General features: G+C 44.2%; 1 protein-coding gene across 2 annotated transcripts in view; it reads left to right on the forward strand.

Annotated features, from left to right (window-relative positions):
* The window catches only part of NCOA2 (nuclear receptor coactivator 2), a 1,980,807-nt gene that overhangs the window by 1,382,179 nt on the left and 575,459 nt on the right, over window positions 1–23,169 (forward strand). For both annotated transcript variants that reach the window (XM_044067155.1, XM_044067157.1), the window contains exon 18: window positions 12,114–12,392. In XM_044067155.1, the coding sequence (XP_043923090.1) occupies window positions 12,114–12,392 (279 nt within the window). The remainder of the gene's footprint in view (window positions 1–12,113; window positions 12,393–23,169) is intronic.

Genomic DNA, 23,169 nt, shown 5'->3' on the forward strand with positions numbered 1-23,169 from the left:
TAGGCCCTGACCACAATGTGCCTTGCTGTCTGTTTTGTGCTAAATTTAATCAACGCACTATTAGACATCGGTATATTTTTGCTTCTAAATATTTTGGCTGCAAACTTAACTATCCAGTAATGTCGTCTGTTAGCAGTCCGACTACCGGAATACCTAAAAACCACAAAGAAAAAGAGACAGACCGTCGAGGTCCAAAACCGACGACGAAGCTTCTCCTAAGCCAGTCGCTGGTTCGCCTGTACTCAGTGAGGTGCATTCGTAGCCCCCTGAAACCCTCTACTTTTGATTCGCAGGCCTCTACTGAGACCCATTCGGAGTCCAGTATGCCGCGAGATACTTTAAGTATTGAACCCGCGGATGTCTCTACCTTAGATGGGTCCAGAGCCGTGCAACAGGCACCGGCTTCTGAGGGTGTTTTCAGGAAAAAAGATTTGTATATTAAACCGATGCCATCTTCCAAGCTAAGGCCAAAATCTACTTCTGTGTCTAAAAAATTACGCTTGGGCCACGTGTACAGGCCCCAATGCCAAAAAACAAATTATCAAAATGGCTGAGGATTTAATTACCTTGATCAGGGGTACCCATCCCCCTCCTGCTAAGTGGCCTAGGCAAGGCACTGACTATGAATCTTCAGATCAGGTTTCTATTTCTTCTGATTCCTCTCCTGATCAGGAGTTGTCTATTCCCACTTATGAGGACTCTGATGCAGAAGATTCCATCCCTTCTGCTTCTCCTCCTGAGGATTTTCCTTTTGGAAAAACTTTGCATACCTTAAGAGAACACTTTCACTGGGAGAGTCATCATTTCTCAGAATCTAAAAAGAGACTTGGGGATTTCCTCCTTCTTCCTCAGCATAGGCCTTTGGCTATACTTCCTGTTCTAGACATTGTTGATGATGTTTTCTCAGAACCCAGTATGATTCCTGATTCCCTGCCTCCGGCTCCTAGTAAGCCAGACAGATATTACAGGGTTCCTGACTCCCACAAATTCCTTTTCAAAAAAACCGACTACTGACCCTGAAACCATTTCTCAGGGTCCCAAGGGCGTTAAGGCTTCTACTGCTAAAATCCCTACCCCTTCTGATAGAGATTCCAGGGCGCTGGATAGATGGGGTAAGAAGGTTTACACGTCTGCACCCTTGGCAGTCAGGGCTTTAAACTGTAATTTTCAAATGGTTAAATATCAACAGCATGTCATCTGCTTACTTAAACAGAAAATTATGTTGATTTCTGACTGTAGAAAATAAAGAGTTGCAGGAGTTATTGCATTCAGCTGAACAAGTTGGAAAACATACTTTGCAATGTGGTTTTGATTCCTTGGAGGCCTCTTGCAGGGCTGCTGTAACTGGATCTGTGATAAGAAGGCATGCTTGGCTCAAGGAGCAAAATCTGCCTGACCATGTTAAAGCAGAATTGTTAGATGCTCCTTTACAACAGGACAGTCTATTTGGTAATAAGGCAGAAGAAATTTTGAAAAAGATGGAAGATAAAGCTAAATCTATGCAAACTGTAAAATATTTCCTACAAGTGCAGCCACCCAAGTTCAGTAGGCACTGGCCTACTAAAAACTGGTCCTTGCCAATACCCACCAGAGCCGCTCTGGTCAAACCCAGACATTCCAAAGGCTCCAGGTTTCAGTCACAAGGAACTTACAGAACAAAGGAATAGGGTGCCTCCACCTCCAAATCTGGAAATAACAAGGCACCTTCCTATGGTAAACAGTCTCGGTGACTTTCCACTGCAATCACCAACCACTTATCTTTTGGCCGCCCCTTTGGGGGGAAAACTGGCACTTCATGAACAAGACTGGCAACTGATTATCCAGGACAAGTGGGTTTTAAATATAGTATCCCAGGGATAAAAATTTCATTTCCACACGTTTCCAATCCCAAACGGATGGCCAGATCTGCCTCCAAATCAGTGGGCGGAGGCCCAGAAACAAGTTATATCCCTCATGAATATGGGGGCTATTCAACCAGTACCAGAAAAGGAAAAGGGACGAGGTTTTTATTCAAGACATTTCTTGGTACCCAGAAAAGACAAATTATGGCGTCCAATTCTGGACTTATCCATTCTAAATACTTTTCTGGACATTCCAAAATTCAAGATGCTGTCTCTGCAACAGTTGCTACCTATGCTAGGCAAGGATATCTGGCTGGTAACTCTAGACTTAAAAGTGGCTTACCTGCATATCCCAATCAGGGAATCTTGCAGAAGATACCTCCGCTTCAAAGCAGGCTATTTGCATTACCAGTTCTCTACACTGCCCTTTGGCTACTGCACCCAAGGTCTTCACAAAGTGCCTGGTGCCAGTAATTGCATTTTGCAGGCAAAGAAGCATTCAAATTTATCCATACCTGGACGATTGTCTAATTCAGGCAGAAAACAAGGACACTCTTCTAAAACATCTGGCATTTGTAAAAAGACTTCCAACTTGTCTAGGGTGCACCATAAATGAAAATAAATCACAATTGGTACCTTCTCACATAATTACATTCCTGGGTGCAAGCTTGAATACAACTGCCCAGATGACTTACCTTACACCAGAAAAACAAATTCAATTGATGACTTACGTCAAACAGTTGGCCACAAAAAACAATCTATCTGCAAGACAAATTCTGCCGGCCTTGGGGTTCATGGCCTCCTGCATTCTAATAATTCCATATGCAAGACTGCATATGAGGAAACTTCAGTGGTACCTAAAAAGCTTATGGAGTCAACATTGTCACAGCCTGGAAACAATGATTCCTATCGTTCCTTGCCTGCAGCTAGAGTTCCTATGGTGGGCAGAGGCCTGCCACCAAAGCAAGGGACTGTCATTCTTTCCACCCCCTTCTGCCCAAACCCTGACTACAGACGCATCAGATTATGCTTGGGAAGCCCATCTGGCAGGGAGATGCATTCAGGGCCAATGGAGCCCAAATCATATGCACCTACATATCAATCAGAAAGAGATGCTAGCTGTAAATAATGCTTTGACAGCCTTCAAGGACTATCTTCATCCAGGACAACTACTGATAAAGACAGACAACACCACAGTCATGTGGTACATAAACAAGCAGGGGGGTACCCATTCCTACCCCCTTTGCAGACTAGCCGTGGCATTGCGGAACATGGCCTTGACTTACCAAATACATCTACAAGCTCAATTCCTGCCAGGAAAGCAAAATACTCTGGCAGGCGAACTAAGCAGAAATATTATGGACCCACACGAATGGAAACTTGATCCACGAATCTTCAGCATGTTGACACGCAAATGGGGGAGCCCAGACATGGATCTTTTTGCCTCACCCCAAAACTATCAGTTGGACAAGTTCTGCACAAGAATTCATCACAAAAAAGCTTGGAAAGTGGATGCTCTATCCTTCAGCTGGAAAAAACCTATCAGTCTATGCCTTTCCCCCTCTGCCTCTGCTCTTCAAGGTCTTACTAAAAGTCAGACAGAAAAAAAAAAACAAAAATGATTCTGATTGTTCCAGACTGGCCTCACCAACATTGGTACCCGCTCCTACACAATATGTCACACCTTCCTCCGTGGCACCTGCCTCAGACACCTTATCTACTGTCTCAGCAGAACTATCAAATTCTGCACACTCAGCTCCAAACTCTGAATCTTGCAGCATGGCTAATCAACTAATTTCACCAGTTACATCTGTCTGCAAACCTGTGATGGATGTAATTTTGTAGGCTAGAAGGCCTAGTACTAGAAAATCTTATGCTGATAAATGGAAAAGATTCTGTGCCTGGAACCAAGCACAAGGAATAAGCACAGCAATGCCCAATATTCCTCAGATTCTGCAATATTTAACTGAGATGCTTCAGAAGGGCCTATCTTTTTCCATAAAAATCCATGCCTCTGCCATTTCAGCTCATTACAACAAAGAGCATCCTCTCCTTTCTCATCCTCTGCTAAAGCAGTACCTCAGAGGGAACAAAAATTTAAGACCTCCCGGGAGAGTACCAACTCCTGCATGGGACCTCAATTTTGTTTTGGAAAAACTCACTCTACCTCCTTTTGAGCCAGCTGCTACTGCAGACCTAAAATTTCTCTCTTAGAAAACAGCTTTTCTTTTAGCAGTCACTTCAGCTAGAAGGATTTCAGAACTACAGGCTCTCATGGCAGTGGAGCCTTTTATTATTTTTAACCCGGGCAGGGTGGCTCTCAGGACCAGTCCATCCTTTATGCCTAAAGTGGTATCTAGTGTGGCCCTTAATCAGACCATTCATCTGCCAGCGTTCTTCCCAAATCCACAGAACAAGGGTGAGCGGATTCTGCATTCATTGGATGTACACAGACAACTGAGATTCTACTTAAACAGGACAAAATCTCTAAGAAAATCTCTAAGAAAATCTGAACAATTACTGGTGGCCCTCCATTCCCCTCTTCTTTCTTCCCTTTCCTTACAACAGACATATTGGTATTTACTTTCTACTGGTGGGGTTCTTCCACCAGAACCTGGCTTCCACTTGGGGGCTCCTGACAGGTTAGGGCAAGAAAAACTGATGTAATAGCTTTGACTGCCTTACTTTATACTACTGATAACCTGACGTCAGTCCTGAAGTGACAGCAACCGACACCGAAATACTAAGGCTCTGGTATTCGGGCTGGCCAAGGGCTACCCTGGTAGGGATAACCCAAATGTGATGAGTGCAACAGTGAATACACTTGAACATCCACATTTATGGTAAGTGTACACAACTGTACTTTCTACAGACCGAACAATTATTTTCACCAAATAATAGCGAACAGGTCCGTAAGATAATCAGTGTCCCTTTACAAGTTGCTGGTAATTGCACTGTTCTGTTAATATAAGCATAAGGAGATATTGCCTGGGAAGGAAAGGACTCAGTCGCTGGGTCTGCAGTCACCATTGTAGCCTTCATCAAGAGTGTATCTACTCAGAGTATCTGTAAGGCTTGTCATATGGTTACCTTACCACACTTCTTAAAACACTACAGACTTAAAACCCAGCGTAGGGGCAAAGGAAGTTTTACTGCATGCAGTGCTGCAAAGAAAGCTGTACACCAGCCACCCTTTACGAAGTCTGTAGGCTACGCTTCTATGTAGTCCAGGTACTAATATAAGTCTTGCAGCCTTGGTCTTTTTGATGCACATTGTACACTTTTTTGGGGTAACTAACCATTGCACTAAATGTATATGTACAATCGTTGTTGCAAGTCGATTTCTGCCCTTCTTCCTCCTGGTGCTTCATGTATTCTTGGTCTGGTAATCTTCAGGTTAATCTAAGTGGTTTGCAATTTCATTTTGTAGGTAGACATTGGCTTATTTTAGCTGTATATTGTGTTTCCTGCCGTGTGTATGATTGTATGTGCTTCGTTGTTTTTAAGTAGTACCTGTATGTTGCCAACATGAGCACATTTTAGTGTAGTCTCTGTCTGCCTTTTGCTAGGACTCCAAAAAAAGAACAGAGGCAGCTTGCAAACAGCTGTTAATTAACTGAGCTCCCCTTTAATGGCTATGGTTTGAGGTTGTAGTCTTGGATGCTAGTGGGTACCCTTCTGCTGAAGAATTTGGCCAGGGTTTGATATTTGCTTTAAGCAAACTGTTTCTGTATAATGTATGAACTATGTAACAGTGAATCTGTTCTGAATTTTAGTGTTGTATTGATTTATTAGTTAATTGTAGTTTCCTTTTCCAAGTTTTTCAACTTTGTTTTCAGTTGTAAGTGGGAAAATAATTGGGAAAGAAGTTTGCTTCTATCATCCAAGAGTTGTTTTTATTGAACAACAGTATGTCCACAAAGCCTCAAACCTAGACGTGTATTGAGGTAAAAAACTACTCTTGTGTTAACCAAATTTACCATTTTCATTTTGTTGAGTTACTATAAGAAGATTGCCTAATGATTTGCAGAGAGTTAATCTTGTGTTTATAGTAAATATATATCTCACTAGATATTTGCTGTCAGAAATAACAGGAAGTAAGTGTAATGTACAGATGCTGATATGAGCGTTGTATATCTATAGTGGTCAGTCCTGATGAATGAAAACAAAAATGTTGATTCTTTTTCTTGTATGAACAAGTCGAAGATAGAAACTTGGTTTGAAATGAGTGACTGCTGTAGTAATTTGTGCATGATCTAAGTCTAGCTGAAGTTCACACAGGAACAATAGCTTTTTGAGACTGCTGTTACAACAAGAAATATTTTCAGTCTTTATTTCTCCAGGGAATCTAAAGTAACATCCATTACTAACTGCTTTGCAAATTCCTGGTACCTGACCAATGTTACTTACTGGTTAAAAAAGTGCCTTGAGGTATCTTTCTTCCTTTGAGGATAGCCACTCTGTTAGCATGAGGATAGCCACTCTGTTACCATAACTGTTACTAAAACTGTAGGATGTTCATCGTGTTTCACTGTTGCAGTCATTACACTTGGGTTATCCTGCTGGCAGGCTACCCGCAGTCGGCCTGAATTCCAAAGTCCTGGTCCGGCGTCGGTTGCTGTCGCCTCTTCCCTGACGTTAGTACGCCAGGGGTATATAAGATGCAGCCGTCGCCATTTTCTTCAGTCTTTCTTGCTGCCTGGTGCCCGAAGCAAAAGCAGTTCACAAGTGCCGGTCGGCCGACTCCTGAGGTTTTCACAATTGAATTTCAGATCCAAAGTCTTCAATAAAGCTAAGTACCTCATTGGGGAAACTTTTTTCTTGCTCCAGACAAATGTCAGAAAAAGTTAACAATTGTATTTCTTGTGGGAAGCAAATACCTCATAAAGATTTTCATTCTTACTGTATTCCTTGCCTAGGCCCTGACTACGATGTTGCTAGTTGTCGGTTTTGTGCTAGATTTAACCAACGCACTATTAAGCGTCGGTACGATTTTGCATTTCATTACTTTGGCCGAAGGTTTAACTATATAATGCCGTCAGAACAGCCGACGACCGGAGTTCATAAAAAGCGCAAAGAAAAAGAAAAGGACAGGCATCCGAGGTCCAAAACCAACGATGAAGCCTCTTCTAGGCCAGTCGCCAGTTCTCAGTGAGGCACTTTCGCAACCCCTGACACTTGCTACCCCAGAGCCACAGACTGCCTCCAACTCCCACGTGGAGACAACTAGGCCTCTGGATACTCAAGGTATTGGGCCTTCGGAAACTAATCCCTCAGATGGGTCCAGAGCCGCTGAGCAGGCATCGGCTTCTGAGGGTGTTTTCAGACCTACACAGCTTTATATCAGGCCAATGTCAGCATCCAAGACAGACTAAAACAGCTTTAAAGACAAGGAAACAAGTACATCACTCTCCAGGACAGACTTCCATGCCTAAGAAACAGATGCTCAAAATGGCCGAAGACCTAATTACTGTGATCAAGGGTTCCCATCCCCCTCCTGATAAGAGGCCTAGGCAAGACACTGAATATGATTCATCTGATCAGGTTTCAATTTCCTCTGACTCCTCTTCAGAACAGGGATACTCTGTTCCTCCCTATGAGGATTCTGATGCTGAAGAATCTATTCCTTCAGCTTCTCCTCCTGAGGATTATTCCTTTGGAGAAACCCTGCATACTATGAGGGAGCATTTCCACTGGGAGAGCCAAGATTACTCAGAATCTAAGAAAAGGCTCAGAGACTTTCTTTTACTACCTTAGCACAGACCTCTTGCTATTCCACCTGTTCTAGACATTGTAGATGATGTATTTTCAGAGTCCGACCTGTCTCCCTACTCTTTACCTCCTGCACCTGTTAAGCCAGACAGATACTACAGGGTTCCAGAGTCTCATAAATTTCTATATAAAAACCCTGCTGCTGACCCAGAAACTATATCTCAGGATCCCAAAGGGGTCAAGGCCTCTACTGCAAAAAACCCTGTCCCCTCAGATAGAGATTGAAGGGCACGGGACAGATGGCTGTAAGGGCTTTAAATTGTCAGTTTCATATGCTTAAATATCAGCAGTACTTAATGTGTCTGCTAAAACAGAAAATGTTGACAAATTCTGAATGTTCTGAGAACAAGGAAATGCAGGATTTATTGCATGCAGTTGAAGTGGGAAAGGATACTTTGCCATGTGGTTTTGATTCACTGGAGGCCTTTTGCAGGGCCGCTGTTACAGGTTCTGTCATTAGAAGGCATGCTTGCTTAAAGGAACAGACTCTGCCTGATCATGTTAAAGCAAAATTGTTGGATGCTCCATTACAGCATGATACTTTGTTTGGTGTTAAGGCAGAAGAGGTGTTGAAGAAAATGGAGGATAAAGCTAAATCTATGGAGACAGTAAAGGATTTCTTACAGGTACAGCCAGCCACCTAGATTTAGCAGGAACTGGCCTTCTAAGAATTGGTCCTTTCCCGTGTCAGACAGGCCACAAAGAGGCAGATACAGACGCCCTAGAGGCAGACAACAGCCCCAGGGCTCATACAGGCCCAAACAATGGGGTGCTTCTACCTCCAAAAGCGGAGAAGACAAATCACAGCCATATAGGAAACAGTCCCAATGACTTCCCTCTGCCCATGCCAAGCATTTATCTTTTGGCAGCACCCTTAGGGGGAAAGCTAGCACTTTTTTCACAAAATTGGCACATGATCACCCAGGACAAATGGGTCTTAAATATAGTCTCTCAGGGCTACTTGTTCCACTTTCACACCCTTTCAAAGGCAAAAAGTATGCCAGACCTGCCACACAATCAATGGGCAGAGGCACATAAACAAGTTTCATCTCTCATGGACATGAGGGCTATTCAGCCAGTGCCACAACAAGAGCAGGGACAAGGATTTTACTCAAGATTTTTCTTAGTAACAAGAAAGGGCAAAGCATGGAGACCAATTCTGGACCTGTCTATTCTAAATACTTTTCTGGACGTTCCAAAATTCTGGGCAAGAAGGCTTGGCTTGTAACTTTGGACCTCAAAGAGGCATACCTGCATGTCCCAATCAGACAATCTTGCAGAAGATACCTCAGATTCATAGCTGGCTCAGTGCACTACCAATTCTCTGCACTGCCCTTTGGCTTATCTACTGCGCCCAGGGTCTTCACAAAATGCCTGGCACCAGTAATTGCATTTTGCAGACAAAGAGGAATTCAAATATATCCCTACTTGGACGACTGCCTTATTCAAGCAGAAACCAAAAACATTCTACTAAAGCATCTGGCGTTTGTAAAAACATTACTAATTTGCCTAGGGTACACAGTAAACGAAAAGAAATCAAAACTAGTACCCTCTCAAGAGATAATATTCCTGGGTGCAAGCTTAAATACAACTGCCCAGATGGCTTATCTCACGCCAGACAAACAAAGGCAACTGACTTCTTAGTTTGAAAGCATGGCAACAAAGACCCAGTTATCTGCAAGAAAAATTCTGCAGGCTCTGGGCTACATGGCATCCTGCATTCTGCTAATTCCATATGCAAGACTGCATATGAGGAAACTACAATGGTATCTAAAAAGTGTTAGGACTCAACATTGCCACAGCCTGGAATCATTAATTTCACTCATTCCCTGCTTGCAACAGGAGTTTTGATGGTGGGCACAGGCCTGTCACCACAACAAGGGACAGTCATTCACTTTACCCACAGCCAGGCAAACACTAACAGATTCATCAGATTATGCCTGGGGGGCCCACATGGCAGGAAAATGTATTCAGGGCACATGGCCCGCAAGCCAAAGGCATCTTCACATCAAAAAGAGATGCTAGCTGTACAAAATGCCCTGACAGCCTTCAAGGACCTACTTCATCCAGGACAGCTGCTGATAAAGACGGACAACACCACAGTCATGTGGTACATAAACAAGCAGGGAGGCACACATTCCTACCCCTTCTGCAAACAAGCCATGATTTTGTGGAACACAGCATTGACTTACCAAGTACACCTGCAAGCACAATTCCTGCCAGGAAAACAAACGTTCTGGCAGACGAACTAAGCAGAAACCTTATGGATCCTCACGAGTGGAAACTAGATCCACAAATCTTTAACATGATAACAAGGAAATGGGGATGCCCAGACATAGATCTTTTTGCCTCCCCTCACAACTGCCAACTTCAGAGATTCTGCACAAGGACTTATCACAAACAAGCATGGAAAGTGGATGCTTTGTCATTCAGCTGGAACAACCTTACAGTATATGCATTTCCTCCACTGCCTCTCCTCCCCAAGGTACTCCTAAAGGTCAGACAAGAGAAGCCACAAATTATACTGATTGCCCCGGATTGGCCACGCCAACACTGATACCCAATCCTAAGGAGCTTGTCTCAAGGCCCAGCCTGGACATTGCCTCAAATTCCTCATTTACTGACCCAACAAAAGAATCAGATCCCCTAAATCTAGCTGCATGGCGGATAGTGTAACCATTCAGAATACACCTCTCTCTAAAGCAGTTATGGATGTTATTTTGGAGGCCCGGAGGCCCAGCACCAGAAAATCTTATGCAGAAAAATGGAAGAGATTCTGTGCTTGGAACCAGGCCCAAGGAATTGACACGCTTGTTCCAAATGTTCCTCAGATTTTACAATATCTAACTGAGATGCTGGACAAAGGCCTATCCATCTCATCAGTTAAGATCCATGCCTCTGCCATTTCAGCTCATTATAATACGGACCCACCTATTTTTTCACATCCATTGCTTAGGCAGTACCTCAGGGGGGGCCAAAAACATAAGACCTCCAAGGAGAGCACCAATACCTGCATGGGGCCTCAATTTTGTCTTGGAAAAACTCACATGGCCTCCTTTTGAGCCAGCCAATACAGCTGAGATAAAATTGTTATCATGGAAAACAGCTCTGCTCCTAGCAATAACTTCAGTTAGAAGAGTCTCAGAGTTACAGGCATTAATGGCTGTGGAACCTTTTATTATCTTCCATCCGAACAGGGTTTCTCTAAGGACAAACCCAACATTTATGCCTAAGGTAGTGTCCACTGTGGCTCTTAACCAAACCATTCATTTGTCTACTTTTTACCCAAACCCACAGAATAAAGGGGGAGAGACTTCTGCATTCTTTGGACATACACAGACAGCTACGCTTCTACTTGAACAAAACTCAAGACTGTGCAAGTTTTAGTGGCATATGCTGCAGGATCAGAAGGAAAGGCGATCTCAAAGCAGACTATTTCAAAATGGATAGGATACTGCATTCTTTTCTGCTGTTCACAACATGGCAAATCAGTGCCTAAAGGCATTAGACCACATTCTACCAGGGCAGCAGCCACCTCAGCAGCCTTCCTCAGAGGAGTACCAACCAAGGATATTTTGGAGGCTGCAACTTGGCTTCAGTGCACACTTTTACTGAGCACTACCACTTACCTCTTTACTCTAAATCCAGAGCAGGCTTTGCCACTGCAGTTCTGCAGGGCCTCATAGCCACTCCTAATTCTATTTAGGCCCAGCCGCCCAACCTCAGCTTTGGAATTCAACCCAAGTGTAATGACTGCAACAGTGAAACACGATGAACATAGTACAGTTGTGTACCTACCATAAATGTAGATGTTCAAGTGTATTCACTGTTGCAGTCCAGGTTACCCACCCACCATCCCCCTTTCTTTGCTGGGACTTATCTGTACTTCTCTATTCTATACAACCTATGTGGTGTATTTGCTTGTAGATGAAGGTAATGTTTATTTTAGTGCATGCTTTTTATAAGCAATGTTTTTTAGCCTACCCTTTTGGGGGCACCTGACATCTGGGGCAAGAAAAACTGAAGAACATGGCATCGGCTACATCTTGTATACCCCCTGGCGCACTGACGTCTGGGAAGAGGCGACAGCATCCGACGCCGGACCAGGACTTTGGAATTCAGGCCGACTGTGGGTAGCCTGCCAGCAGGATAAACCCAAGTGTAATGACTGCAACAGTGAATACACCCGAACATCTACATTTATGGTAGGTACACAACTGTACTTTTCTCTAGGTTACACATCTGCTGAGACAACATGACCATGTTAATCCTGGCCCATGTATGGCTTGCTGCAGTAAACCTTGAAAATATTCTCTTATGGTGAGTACCTCATGCAGCTGTACTTTTAAAGGCTTTCTGCTTCATGTTTTAGTAAGCGAAGCACCCTGTAGCAACAGAGTTTTGGTGCAAAAAATTCATGGATCTTTTCTTTTATACTTAAAAAAAAAAAAAAAAAAAACAAGAATGAAACAATGATTGTTTTTTTTTCTTTGCCTTTAGTCTCATACCATTGACCAAGAGTCCTATTCAAGTCAAGAACAGAATCTAATGGTCGAACAAAAGCCACCAGTTTACAGCCAGCCATATGCAACTCAGCCTCAGATGACACAGGGCAACTATCCAGCCATACAGGATCCAAGCTTTCATCCTATGCCAAATCAGATGGGGCAACGACATGTTTATGTACGGATGTCAAGACCTCCTATCAGGCCTCATGTCATTCCCAACCAACCAAATCAGCTGAGACTTCAGCTTCAACATCGTCTCCAAGCGCAGCAGGTATTTCACCCCCATGCATCTCACTGGTTAAATGTTAGTGTGAAGTAGAGTGCAATACTGGTAACTGCATATTTAGTTTGTCTAATTTTTTTTTATTTTGCATGAGCTCAGTCATAAATCTATGTGGAAATATTTATTTTCTTTATGTGGGTCAGAATTCAAAAAACAAATTTTTCCAGAGTTACTGTTATTTAGAATTTTTTACATCCCTGCTGTAGGACATCTCTGTACTGCCCACTCACCTTTACTGTTTGCTTATAAACAAATGCACACAGAACAAACTTTGATTTACCAGAGATCACATGCTTTTATCTTGTGGTAGTCTAGCAGCCACTTTAGGGGAAACAAAAAAGGATGATTGACAGGTAGGTGAAGAATTTGCTAAGTTAACATCTGGGAGCAAGCCTTGGTAGAGTTTTATCACTGGGTGTTCATCCTCTTCAAATTTACAACTTGGGATTTTTCTTGGAAGCTACCACTGTCAGAACTTCCTTGCTTGCTGCCACTGCCAGTATTGACTTCACACTTTAGCAACATAAATACACATAGCTTATCAGCTCACCAGTTCTTTCTCTACTATGCATGCAGTTGGGATCTCTGTCTCTGTGCATGGCAGAGAAAATTCCTGCATTCATTGCATTGAAAATAATCTGCAAAGTGTTGTCATGGCTGGCAGATTGCCAGCTAAGTCTGCAACATTGACTTTGCTTTCTTGTTGAATAGCATGGCATCATATCCTTGACATCAAGCAAATGTTTGGTGTCTGATGGAAGCTTGAGATACAGGTGTGAGACCTGAGCCCTTAAGGAGTGTGGCCTGATCCCTGTGCTGACCTGGTACAGGCTTCTTGTATCTAAATTACACCTTTGGCAGATGCTAGTTCCCTCTAACATATGACATATTATGAGTGTTTGTCCTTGTTTTAACCATATGTGAGCTGCATTCTGGAGATAGTGAGGGGCAGGATCTTTTGTGAATTTGGAGAATACTCTCTTTGAGGTGGTCAGTGGCAATTGGTCCTTCCCACCTTCCAGGTCATCTGCAGTTGACCTTTCTTTGGAGAAACATTGAGGCTCATGAGGTCCTCTGTGCATTTGTCTTGCCCCTCTCCTGAAATGTCTCTGTGCATATCTTAGAAAGAAGAAGAATGACCATCCATTTTTCATCTCTGCTTTGGAGCTAGTGATAAAGATTGCTGTCTTGGCAGCTAGAAGCTTCCAAAGTCAGCTGCTGGAGCCCACAAGAAGGCAGACACCATTTGCATGCTTCCAGATGAATAGAGTGAGGCTCTTACAAGACATCTGTCAGTCAACTTCTTTATAACGTCATTCTACTTTGAGTTGCAGAGAATATAAGATCTGAAGTAGTTTACTTAATTTGATCTTCAACCTGTGGGTACTTGATCCGTATTGAATCTGTGCCAGCAACTTAGGTTCATAGGTTCATACTAGGCTATCTGCCCGAAGGCATTTACAAGCCTAGCCCATAGTTTTGTGGCTACATACCCCTTTAGTTGGAGAAACTATGCCCATTATTTTGCTGTGCCTCTGTCGAGCAGTGACACTGAGGTAACCCCTGGGGTGTATTCTCCCATTCATTGGTCAAGATTCCTCTTGAACAAGGCCAGCCAGTGCTCTGCCTCACATATACCGATTTTGTTCCACAGCATGGGGAGTCTTTGGGTGATGAATCTATCCCTCAGCACGTCCTATTAATAACCCGTGTTCGAGATTTAAGTCTCCCGCCTTGTTGTGGCTCTGAGGGATCTAGATTTTTGAGATGAAGCATGTTCATCAAATCTGGGTTTGACATGGCCTTGTATGTCAGGCACAGGTCACCTCTGAGCAAGCGTAAGCAACTGAATATAGCTGGAGTTCTTCAGTCGGGCAGCATAAGACAGATTTTGAGACCCTTTATCCTTTTGGTGAGGAACTTTTGTGGCCCCCCCAGGTGCTGCAAGTGTCGGGTCAGATACATTCCGATGGGGGCATTGTACTCAACCTTTGGTCTGATGAGTGATGAGTATAGCGAGTCTATGACCTCCCTTGATGTAGATGTCAATCCCTTCAAGATAAGGTGGGCAATGTAGAGGGTCTTCCTAGCTAGCTTAGCAATATGAGTAATGAAAGGCTACTGTCAACCTGGGTCCCCAGGTCCCTGATAACGCCTTCTGTGATCAGTGGATTGCCACCTATATGGTAGCTAGGTAACCTTGTTTTTCCCGAGGGTATGACTATGCATTTCTTGGCATTTAACTTTAGGCCATGGCTCTGGCACCAGTTATCCGTTTCTGTGAGGCCCTTCTGAAGGATATCTGTGTCAGATGTGTTTTTCACTTCACGGCCAGTTTGCAGTCATCTGCAAACTTTGTCACCCTCCTGTGTTTGCTTGCACTTCAGAAAAGTAGATGCCAAACAAGAGTGGGCCCAGGACTGAGCCCTGTGGGACACCACTTGTGACAGGCTTTGAGTCTGACATGGCGCCAGCAACTCTGACCCTGTGGGTTCTATCACTCAGCCAGTTTGCAACCCATCTTGTAATGTATGGGTTTACATTTAAGTTGATGAGTTTTTCAATGATACCCGAGTGGGGTATTGTATCGAAAGCCTTCGCCAGGTCTAGGTAGGCTGTATGGACTGCCTTTCCTGGATCAATGGCCTTGGTGACTGTTTCGAAAAAGTCAACCAAGTTTAAAAGGCATGATCTGCCTTTGACAAAGCCAAACTGGGTTGGATCTATGTCTTTATTTATGAGATCCATTATGATCCTCTCCATGGCTTTGCAGATGAGGCTTGTCAAGCTAATGGGACGGTAATTTCCAGGGTCGATGGAGGCACCGCCTTTGTGAAGTGGGACCACAGTTGCTGTGCGCCACTCCCTGGGTACGTATCCGGAGGTGAGACTAAGATTACTTCACAAGCATCTGCTCCAAGCTCCTCTCCTTACCCATAATACACCATCACTACCTTCCAATCGTCATATCTTGTTTGCCGTGGGTATCCAACGCATCGTGATTCTTGAGCTCCAAGTTGTGAGTAGGTCTTTTCAAAGTGATTAGTGTTTTTTGTGTGTGTGCTTGGTTGTATAGGGTGTTCTTCGTGTTTCACTGTTGCAGTCATCACATTTGGGTTATCCCTACCAGGGTAGCCCTCGGCTGGCCCGAATACCAGAGGCTTAGTATTTCTGCATCTGTTGCTGTCGCTTCAGGACTGACGTCAGGTCGTCAGTAGTATAAAGTAAGGCAGCCGGTGCCATTACATCAGTCTTGCTTGCCGAGGACCCCGTAGCAGAAGCAGTTTGCACAACTGCCGGTTGGCCGCTACCAGAGTTTCATCTTCCGAATTGAAGCTAAAGTCTTCTAAAGCTAAGTACCCTGTTGGGGGATCCATTTTTCTTGCTCTAACCGATGTCAGAAAAAGTTAACAATTGTCTCACCTGTGGAAAGCAAATACCACACCGAGACTTTCATTCTTACTGCGTCACTTGCTTAGGCCCAGACCACAACATCCCTCGCTGTCGCTATTGTGCTTTGTTTACTGCCAGAACTATACGTCGTTGGGCCCTTTATTGTAGCTAGGTATTTTCGCTTACAGTCCTCGAATTCCAATATGGCTTTGGTAAGTCATCTGACAGATCTTCCAAAAACACGTAAGGATAAAGACAGAGACAGACTGCACAGGTCCAAACCTACCGACGACGCTTCAGTTAATCTAGTCGTCAGTTCTCCAGTCCTCACTGAGGCCCTTTCACAGCTCCTGATGCGTGCTTCTGTGGATTTCCAGGCTGCTACCGAGACCCTTTCGGAGTCTGGTATGCCGCAAAACTCTTCGACTAAGGATCCTGTGGTTGTCTCTACCTTGGATGGGTCCGGAGCCGCTGAGCAGGCACCGTCTTCCGAGGAAGTACTTCGCACTACCGATTCACAAACCGACAACTTCTTTCGCGTCTACCGTTCTTTCGAAAGCTACCTACTTTCTAAGGCCCAGGGTATCATGCTGATCAGGGGGAAGCCAAGCTACCCCTTCCAAAAGGAAAAGAGATCTGTCCCCAGTAGTTTTATCTGAACAGGAGTCTGACTCTGATGCATCTGAATTTGAAGACATGCAACACCTCTCTGCTTATGAGGATTCTGATGCAGAGGAATCCATTCCTTCAGCCTCTCCACCAAAGTATTTTTCCTTTGGGAAAACCCTTCATACCTTAAGGGAGTATTTCCAGTAGGAATGTCAGGACTATCCTCAGTCTAAAAAGAGACTCAAGAGAATTCTTAGATCGTCCACAGCACAGACCCCTGGCCATTTCCCCAGTCCTGGATGTTGTGGACGATGTTTTCCTGGAATCCAGTTTGACTCCTGACACCCTCCCTCCTTCTCCCAGAAAACCTGACCGGTATTACAGAGTCCCTGACTCACACAAATTTCTTTTTAAAAATCCTACTGCTGACCCTGACATAATTTCTTAATGGCCTAAGGAATTAAAGCAACCTCTGCTAAGAATCCCACCCCCTCAGATAGGGATTCCCGAACACTAGACAGAAGAGGTAAAAAAGTGTACACCTCTGCTACTATTGCTATCAGAGCACTAAATTGTCAGTTCCGTATGCTACAATTTCAGCAATATACTATGGAACTCCTCAAACAAAAAGTGTCTTCCTTTCCTGCTTGTCCAAAATCTAAAGAGTTACAAAAGTTAATGCATTCTGCAAGTCAAGTAACTAAGCACATCTTACACTGTGGTTTTGCTGCCCTAGAATGTTCTTGCAGGGCAGCAGTCACCGATTCTGTCCTTAGAAGGCATGCTTGACTTACGGAACAGCCCTTGCCAGACCATGTCACATCTAAATTATTGGATGGCACCCTTGCGCAAAGACAACTTATTTGGCACCAAGGCAGAGGATGTCTTAAAAAAGATGGAAGAAAAAGCTAAATCTATGCAGACAGTTAAGGATTTCCTACAGGTCCAGCCACCCAGGTTCAGCAGCCATTGCCCCTCCAAGCACTGGTCCTTTTCTGCCCCCACCTGGTCACTTCAGCCCAGACCCCGGGGAAGCAGACCCCCAGACAGCAGCCACAGGGAATGCAGAGATCAAAGCAGTGGAGTTCCTCCACTTCAAAACCAGGGAGTTCAAAGTCACCCCCTCATGGTAAGAACTCACAATAACTTTCCTCCCCCACCCCCTCCCTCTGCCCACCTGCACTTGCCCCTAGGAGGAAAACTCTCCTTCCATGCAAGCACCTGGGCCACCATTGCCAACGACTGCTGGGTCCTCAACATAGTGTCCCAGGGATACAAATTTTCTTTCCACACTCTTCCTACCCCAAAAGGGTTCCCAGAGCTACCACCAAATCCAGTGGGCAGAGGCGAGAAAGCAATTCCTTTCCCTGCTCTCTATGAGGGTAATAGAGCATGTTCCTGCAGAACAGATAGGCCAAGGTTTCTGCTCCAGGCTCTTTCTGGTACCCAGAAAAGTGGGCATGTGGCGTCCCATCCTCGATCTATCCATTCTAAACACCTTCCTGGCGTTACCAAAATTCAGAATGCTTACCCTCTAGCAACTGCTACCCATGCTCTCCAAGAATGCTTGGCTAGCCACCCTAGACCTAAAAGAGGCCTACCTCCACATTCCTATCAGGGAATAATGCAGGACATATCTACATTTCAGGGCAGGATCTCTGCACTTTCAGTTCTTTGCACTTCCCTTTGGCTTATCTACTGCTCCCAGAGTTTTCATAAAATGTCTGGCTCCCGCCATTGCTTTTTGCAGACAAAGGAATATCCAAATTCACCCATACTTAGATGACTGCCTAATTCAGGAAGACAGTCAGGAAAAGCTGCTCAAGCACCTGGCCTTTGTAAAGTCCCTATCAATCAATGAAAAGAAATCCAAACTAGTACCTACCCAAAGGATTATATTCCTGGGAGCAAACCTGGCACAGCATCCCAGATGGCATTCCTTACACCAGAAAAGCAAACTTACCTGACAGCCTACTTCTCTCAACTAGCCATCAGACCCCAGTTATCTGCAAGGAAAATCCTGCAAGCTTGGGGGTTCATGGCATCTTGCATTCTACTCATTCCGTATGCCAGACTGCATATGAGGAAATTACAGTGTTACCTAAAAAGCCTTTGGTGTCAACACTCTTAAGACCTAGAAACTCTTATACCAGTGATACCTTGCCTAAGGAAAGATTTTCTTTGGTGGGCAGCAGCATGCTCCCACAACAAGGACTACCTTTCTCACCGCACCCAGCCGCCCAGACCCTCAACACAGACTCATCAGACTATGCCTGGGGTGCACAACTGGACGGCAGGTGCATACAGGGCCAGTGGAGCCCACAGCAAGTCCACCTGCACATCATCCAAAAAGAGATGTTAGCTGTCCAGCACGCATTGACAGCTTTCAAGCCTCTTCTCTCCCCAGGGGCTCTTCTGATCAAAACAAACACCACTGTGATGTGGTATATCAACAAGCAGGGAGGGACTCACTCCCACCCTCTATACAGGCTGACCATGACCCTTTGGCACATACCCTCTGCCATGCAACTCCACCTGTTAGCACAATTCCTGCCAGCCTCTCTAAACTCTCTGGTAGGCCACTTAAGCAGAACTTTTCTGGACCCACACGAGTGGCAGCTAGACCAAAGAACCTTCTCCCTAATAACTCAGAAATGGGGCACCCCAAAGGTCGACCTCTTTGCCTCCCACACCAGCCATCAGCTCAGCAAGTTCTGCTGTACCCACTGCTGCGCAGCCTATTCCCTCTGCCACCATGGCATGTCCCTCAGACCCCAACCCTTCTGACCAAGAGGGAAGGCGAATTCATGCATCCCCAATTGCAGACCCTCAGTTTGGCAGCCTGGTTTATTCCCTGACCACTGATCAATCTGCCAACCTCAGTAAACAGGTTCTAGATGTTATACGTCGGGCTAGACACCCTAGCACTAGAAAGTCTTATGCTGACAAATGGAAAAGGTTCTGCACCTGGATTCAGGCTAAGGGAGCCGTTATGGCACAGCCCTCCCTACCTTTCATCCTGGATTACCTAGCTGACATGTTACATGGTGGTCTCTCCTTTTCCTCTATGATAATTCATGCCTCTGCTATCTCTGCTCATTTCCACACTGAGCACCCCCTTTTCTCACACTCTCTGATCAAACAGTTCCTAAGAGGGGATAGCAACTTGAGGCCACTCAGAAGAGCACATACTCCAGCTTGGGACCTAAACTTTATGTTGGAAAAGCTCACCCTGCCCCCCCTTTGAACCAGCATCTTCAGCAGAGTTAAAATTTTTCTCCTGGAAGACCACTTTTCTTCTGGCCATCACTTCAGCCAGAAACTCTGCGAGCTACAAGCACTCATGGCTGTAGTGCCCTTCATCATCTTCCATGCTGACAGGGTGTCCCTCAGGACTAACCCATCCTTTATGCCCAAAGTGGTGTCCAGTGTGGCTCTCAACCAAGCCATTCATTTGCCCACCTTTTTCTCTAACCCACAAAACAAGGGGGAAAGGATCCTGCACTCTCTAGATGTGCACAGACAGGTCAGATTCTGTGTAGACAGGACTAAATCATTCAGAAAGACTGATCAATTACTGGTCAGCTCTGCTGCAGGGGTAGAGGGCAAAACCATCTCCAAACAAACAATTTCCAAATGGATAGCACACTACATCCATTTCTGTTACAAGCAACATGGAAAACCTCCCCGTAAAGGGATCAGGACTCACTCTACCAGAGCAGCCTCCACCTCTTCAGATTTCCTCAAAGGAGTCCCTACCAGGGACATCCTGGAGGCTGCCACCTGGTCATCTGTTCACATTTTCACCAGGCTTTACCACCTGCCTATCTTCTCCAATTCCAGGGCAGGCTTTGGCACTGCAGTTTTGCAGGGCATCCTAGCCAGCCCCTAGTCTCCTTGACTGCCTCCACCCTTTTCCTCAGCTTTGGGAATCAACCCAAATGTGATGACTGCAACAATGAAACGCCAAGAACATAGTACAGTTTTGTACACTTAACATAAATGTAGATGTTCGAGTGTATTCACTGTTGCAGTCCTGGATGTTCTTTGTGTTTCACTGTTGCAGTCATCACATTTGGGTTATCTGCTTGCAGGTAGCCCTCAGTCGGCCTGAATACCAGAGTCTTGGGATTTCTGCATCGGATGCTGTCACTTCTGTGACGTCAGGTCGTCAGGGGTATAAAACATGCAGCCGACACCATTACATCATCTTTTCTTGCCTTGCAGTGTCCGAAACAGAAGCAGTTTGCAAGTGCCGGTCGGCCGCCTCCTGAAGTTTTCATTTTTTGAGTTTCAGACCTGAAGTCTTCTAAAAGATGAGTACCCCGTTGGGGATCCTTTTTTCTTGCTCTAACCAATGTCAGAAAAAGTTAATAACTGTCTTGCCTCTGGAACGCAAATACCTCACAGAGATTTTCATTCTTACTGCTGTTTAGGCCCAGACCATGACATTCCTCTCTGTTGGTTTTGTGCCTTGTTAAATGCCCGAACTATTCGTCATCGGGCTATTTTTGTTGCTAAATTCTTTCACTCTCGTTCTCCGTATTCCAAAATGACTTGAATAAGCCATCCGACTACCGATCTTCCAAAAAAACGTAAGGATAAAGGCAGACCGCATAGCTCCAAGACTGCCGACGACACTTCCGTTAAACTAGTCGCAGTCTGACGGTACTCAGTGAGGCACTTTCGCAGCCCCTGATTCCCACTTCTACAGATTCGTAGGCCTCTACTGAGACGCATTCGTAGTCCAGTATGCTGCGAGATGTTTCTTCGACTGTGGAACCTGCAGATGTCTCTACCTTGGATGGGTCCGGAGCCACTGTGCAGATACCAGCTTCTGAGGGTGTACTCAGGCCTTCCGAGTTTCATATTAAACCAACGACTTTGTTTCAAACAAAAAATACTGAATTTCTCAGGCCCAGAATTCACACAGGAAACTGGCGACCAAAGCGCATTCCCAGGCCCACGTGCCTCAGAAACAATTGCTTAGAATGGCTAAAAGTCTTATTACTTTAGTTAGGGGAAGCCAGCCTTCCCCCTCAAAAAGACCAAAAACTGATTTTTTTTTCTGAATCTTCAGATCATGAGTCTCTTGACTCTGATCCTTCTGATTACCAGGACATACCCTTATGCACCTATGAGGATTCTGATGCAGAGGATTCTATTCCCTCTGCTTCCCCACAAGAAGATTTTTCCTTTGGGTGAAACCCTGCATACCCTTAGAGAGCATTTCCGCTGGGAGTGCCAGGACTACTCACAGTCCAAAAAGAGACTCGGAGAATTTTAAACTTGCCTCAGCACAGGCCTCTAGCCATCCCTCCTGTTCTGAAAGTTATAGATGATGTCTTCTTGGAATCCAGCCTTACCCCTGATACTTTGCCTCCAGCTCCCAGGAAACCTGACAGGTACTACAGAGTCAAGAGCAAAAGGTTCGCTTGGAGAAACCAAATGAGGGCCCAGGACCAAGGTGAATAAATATCCGAAGAGTTTATTCAGTACCAGCAAAAAGGAATAAATTTTAACTCTAAGCACAGAAAATACGTTTTTGAGGGTCTTCCTCAGAAGTCAATAAAAGAATAAATGCTTCACAAACTCATATATAGGCTGTCCTAAATCAATTGAGAAGCAATTATTCAATAAAATAACAGTTGTCCAATAAAAACAGTTGTTCAATAAAACAATCACTTCAACTTACTCAAATAAACAATAAAATGAATCAAATGGTTCTATATCAAATCAACCGTATTTGTGTAAAAATGTTGCATATACACAAATGACAAAAAACATTATAAAATAAAATCCAAAGGTAAAAATACTTGTGGGTTCTGTTCCCAATGCCCACATGTAGTCAACAATTCTAGTATATACATACCTAGTAGAAATAGGCAGATTATGAGTACCAACTTTTCTAATTGCAATACTAATGGGGTTGTTTATCTAGCCACTTGCCACCACTGTAACTCATTCTATGTAGGGAAGACTGAGAGGAAGTTAAAGCTAAGAATTTATGGACACTATTATGAAATCAAAAAGCAGAATGTTAACAATGCATTATTTTGTCACACCTTAACATGCCAACAAGCTTCCTTTAACTTCTTTGTTTTGGAAGTAGTTCACAAGGAAGTTAGGGGTGGTATGTGGGAAGCTAAGTTAGAATACAGGGAATTGTATTGGCAGATCATTTTGGATGCCACAAAAAACCCTGGTCTGAATGACTGAGCAGAGTGGATGAGAGGTGTGGACACAACTCTTAGCTGAGATATACAAGTATCCTGTTTTTTTTTTTCGATTATTTATACAGTTTATTGTTCTAGCAATTTATATACAGCACTTTTATTGAAATCTGCACAGGTAACGATTTGTTTGCAGTTAAAGCATTCTGTATCTTTACAAATAACTTTCATTTTGTGGCTTTCTCTAGTGCTTTGTAGGCTAATAGCTTTAGTGTTCCCATCCACCCTCCCTGTTGGTGTCTTGTGTTATAATTGGTGGCTTTGCAGTTGCCCGCCCCTGTTGTAAATCTGATCTGGGACACTCCTCCCAGTCTAGTGTCATTACCTCATTCTACCTAATACAGAGAGACCATTTGATTAGGCCTTCTGTTTCTCCTTTTTCCCTTTCAAAAAAAAAAAAAAAATTTTTTTTTTGCCTGAATTTCCTTATGTTCTGACTGTGCTTCTCAAACATTTTGGAAATATAAAGTGTATTTTAGAGCATTTATTATAACTGTAATTGCTTTATTATTGCTACAACTCAAGTACTC

This window comes from Protopterus annectens, chromosome 3.part1 (genome assembly GCF_019279795.1).
Source record: "Protopterus annectens isolate FY-2018-M chromosome 3.part1, PAN1.0, whole genome shotgun sequence".
Taxonomy (NCBI): domain Eukaryota; kingdom Metazoa; phylum Chordata; order Ceratodontiformes; family Protopteridae; genus Protopterus; species Protopterus annectens.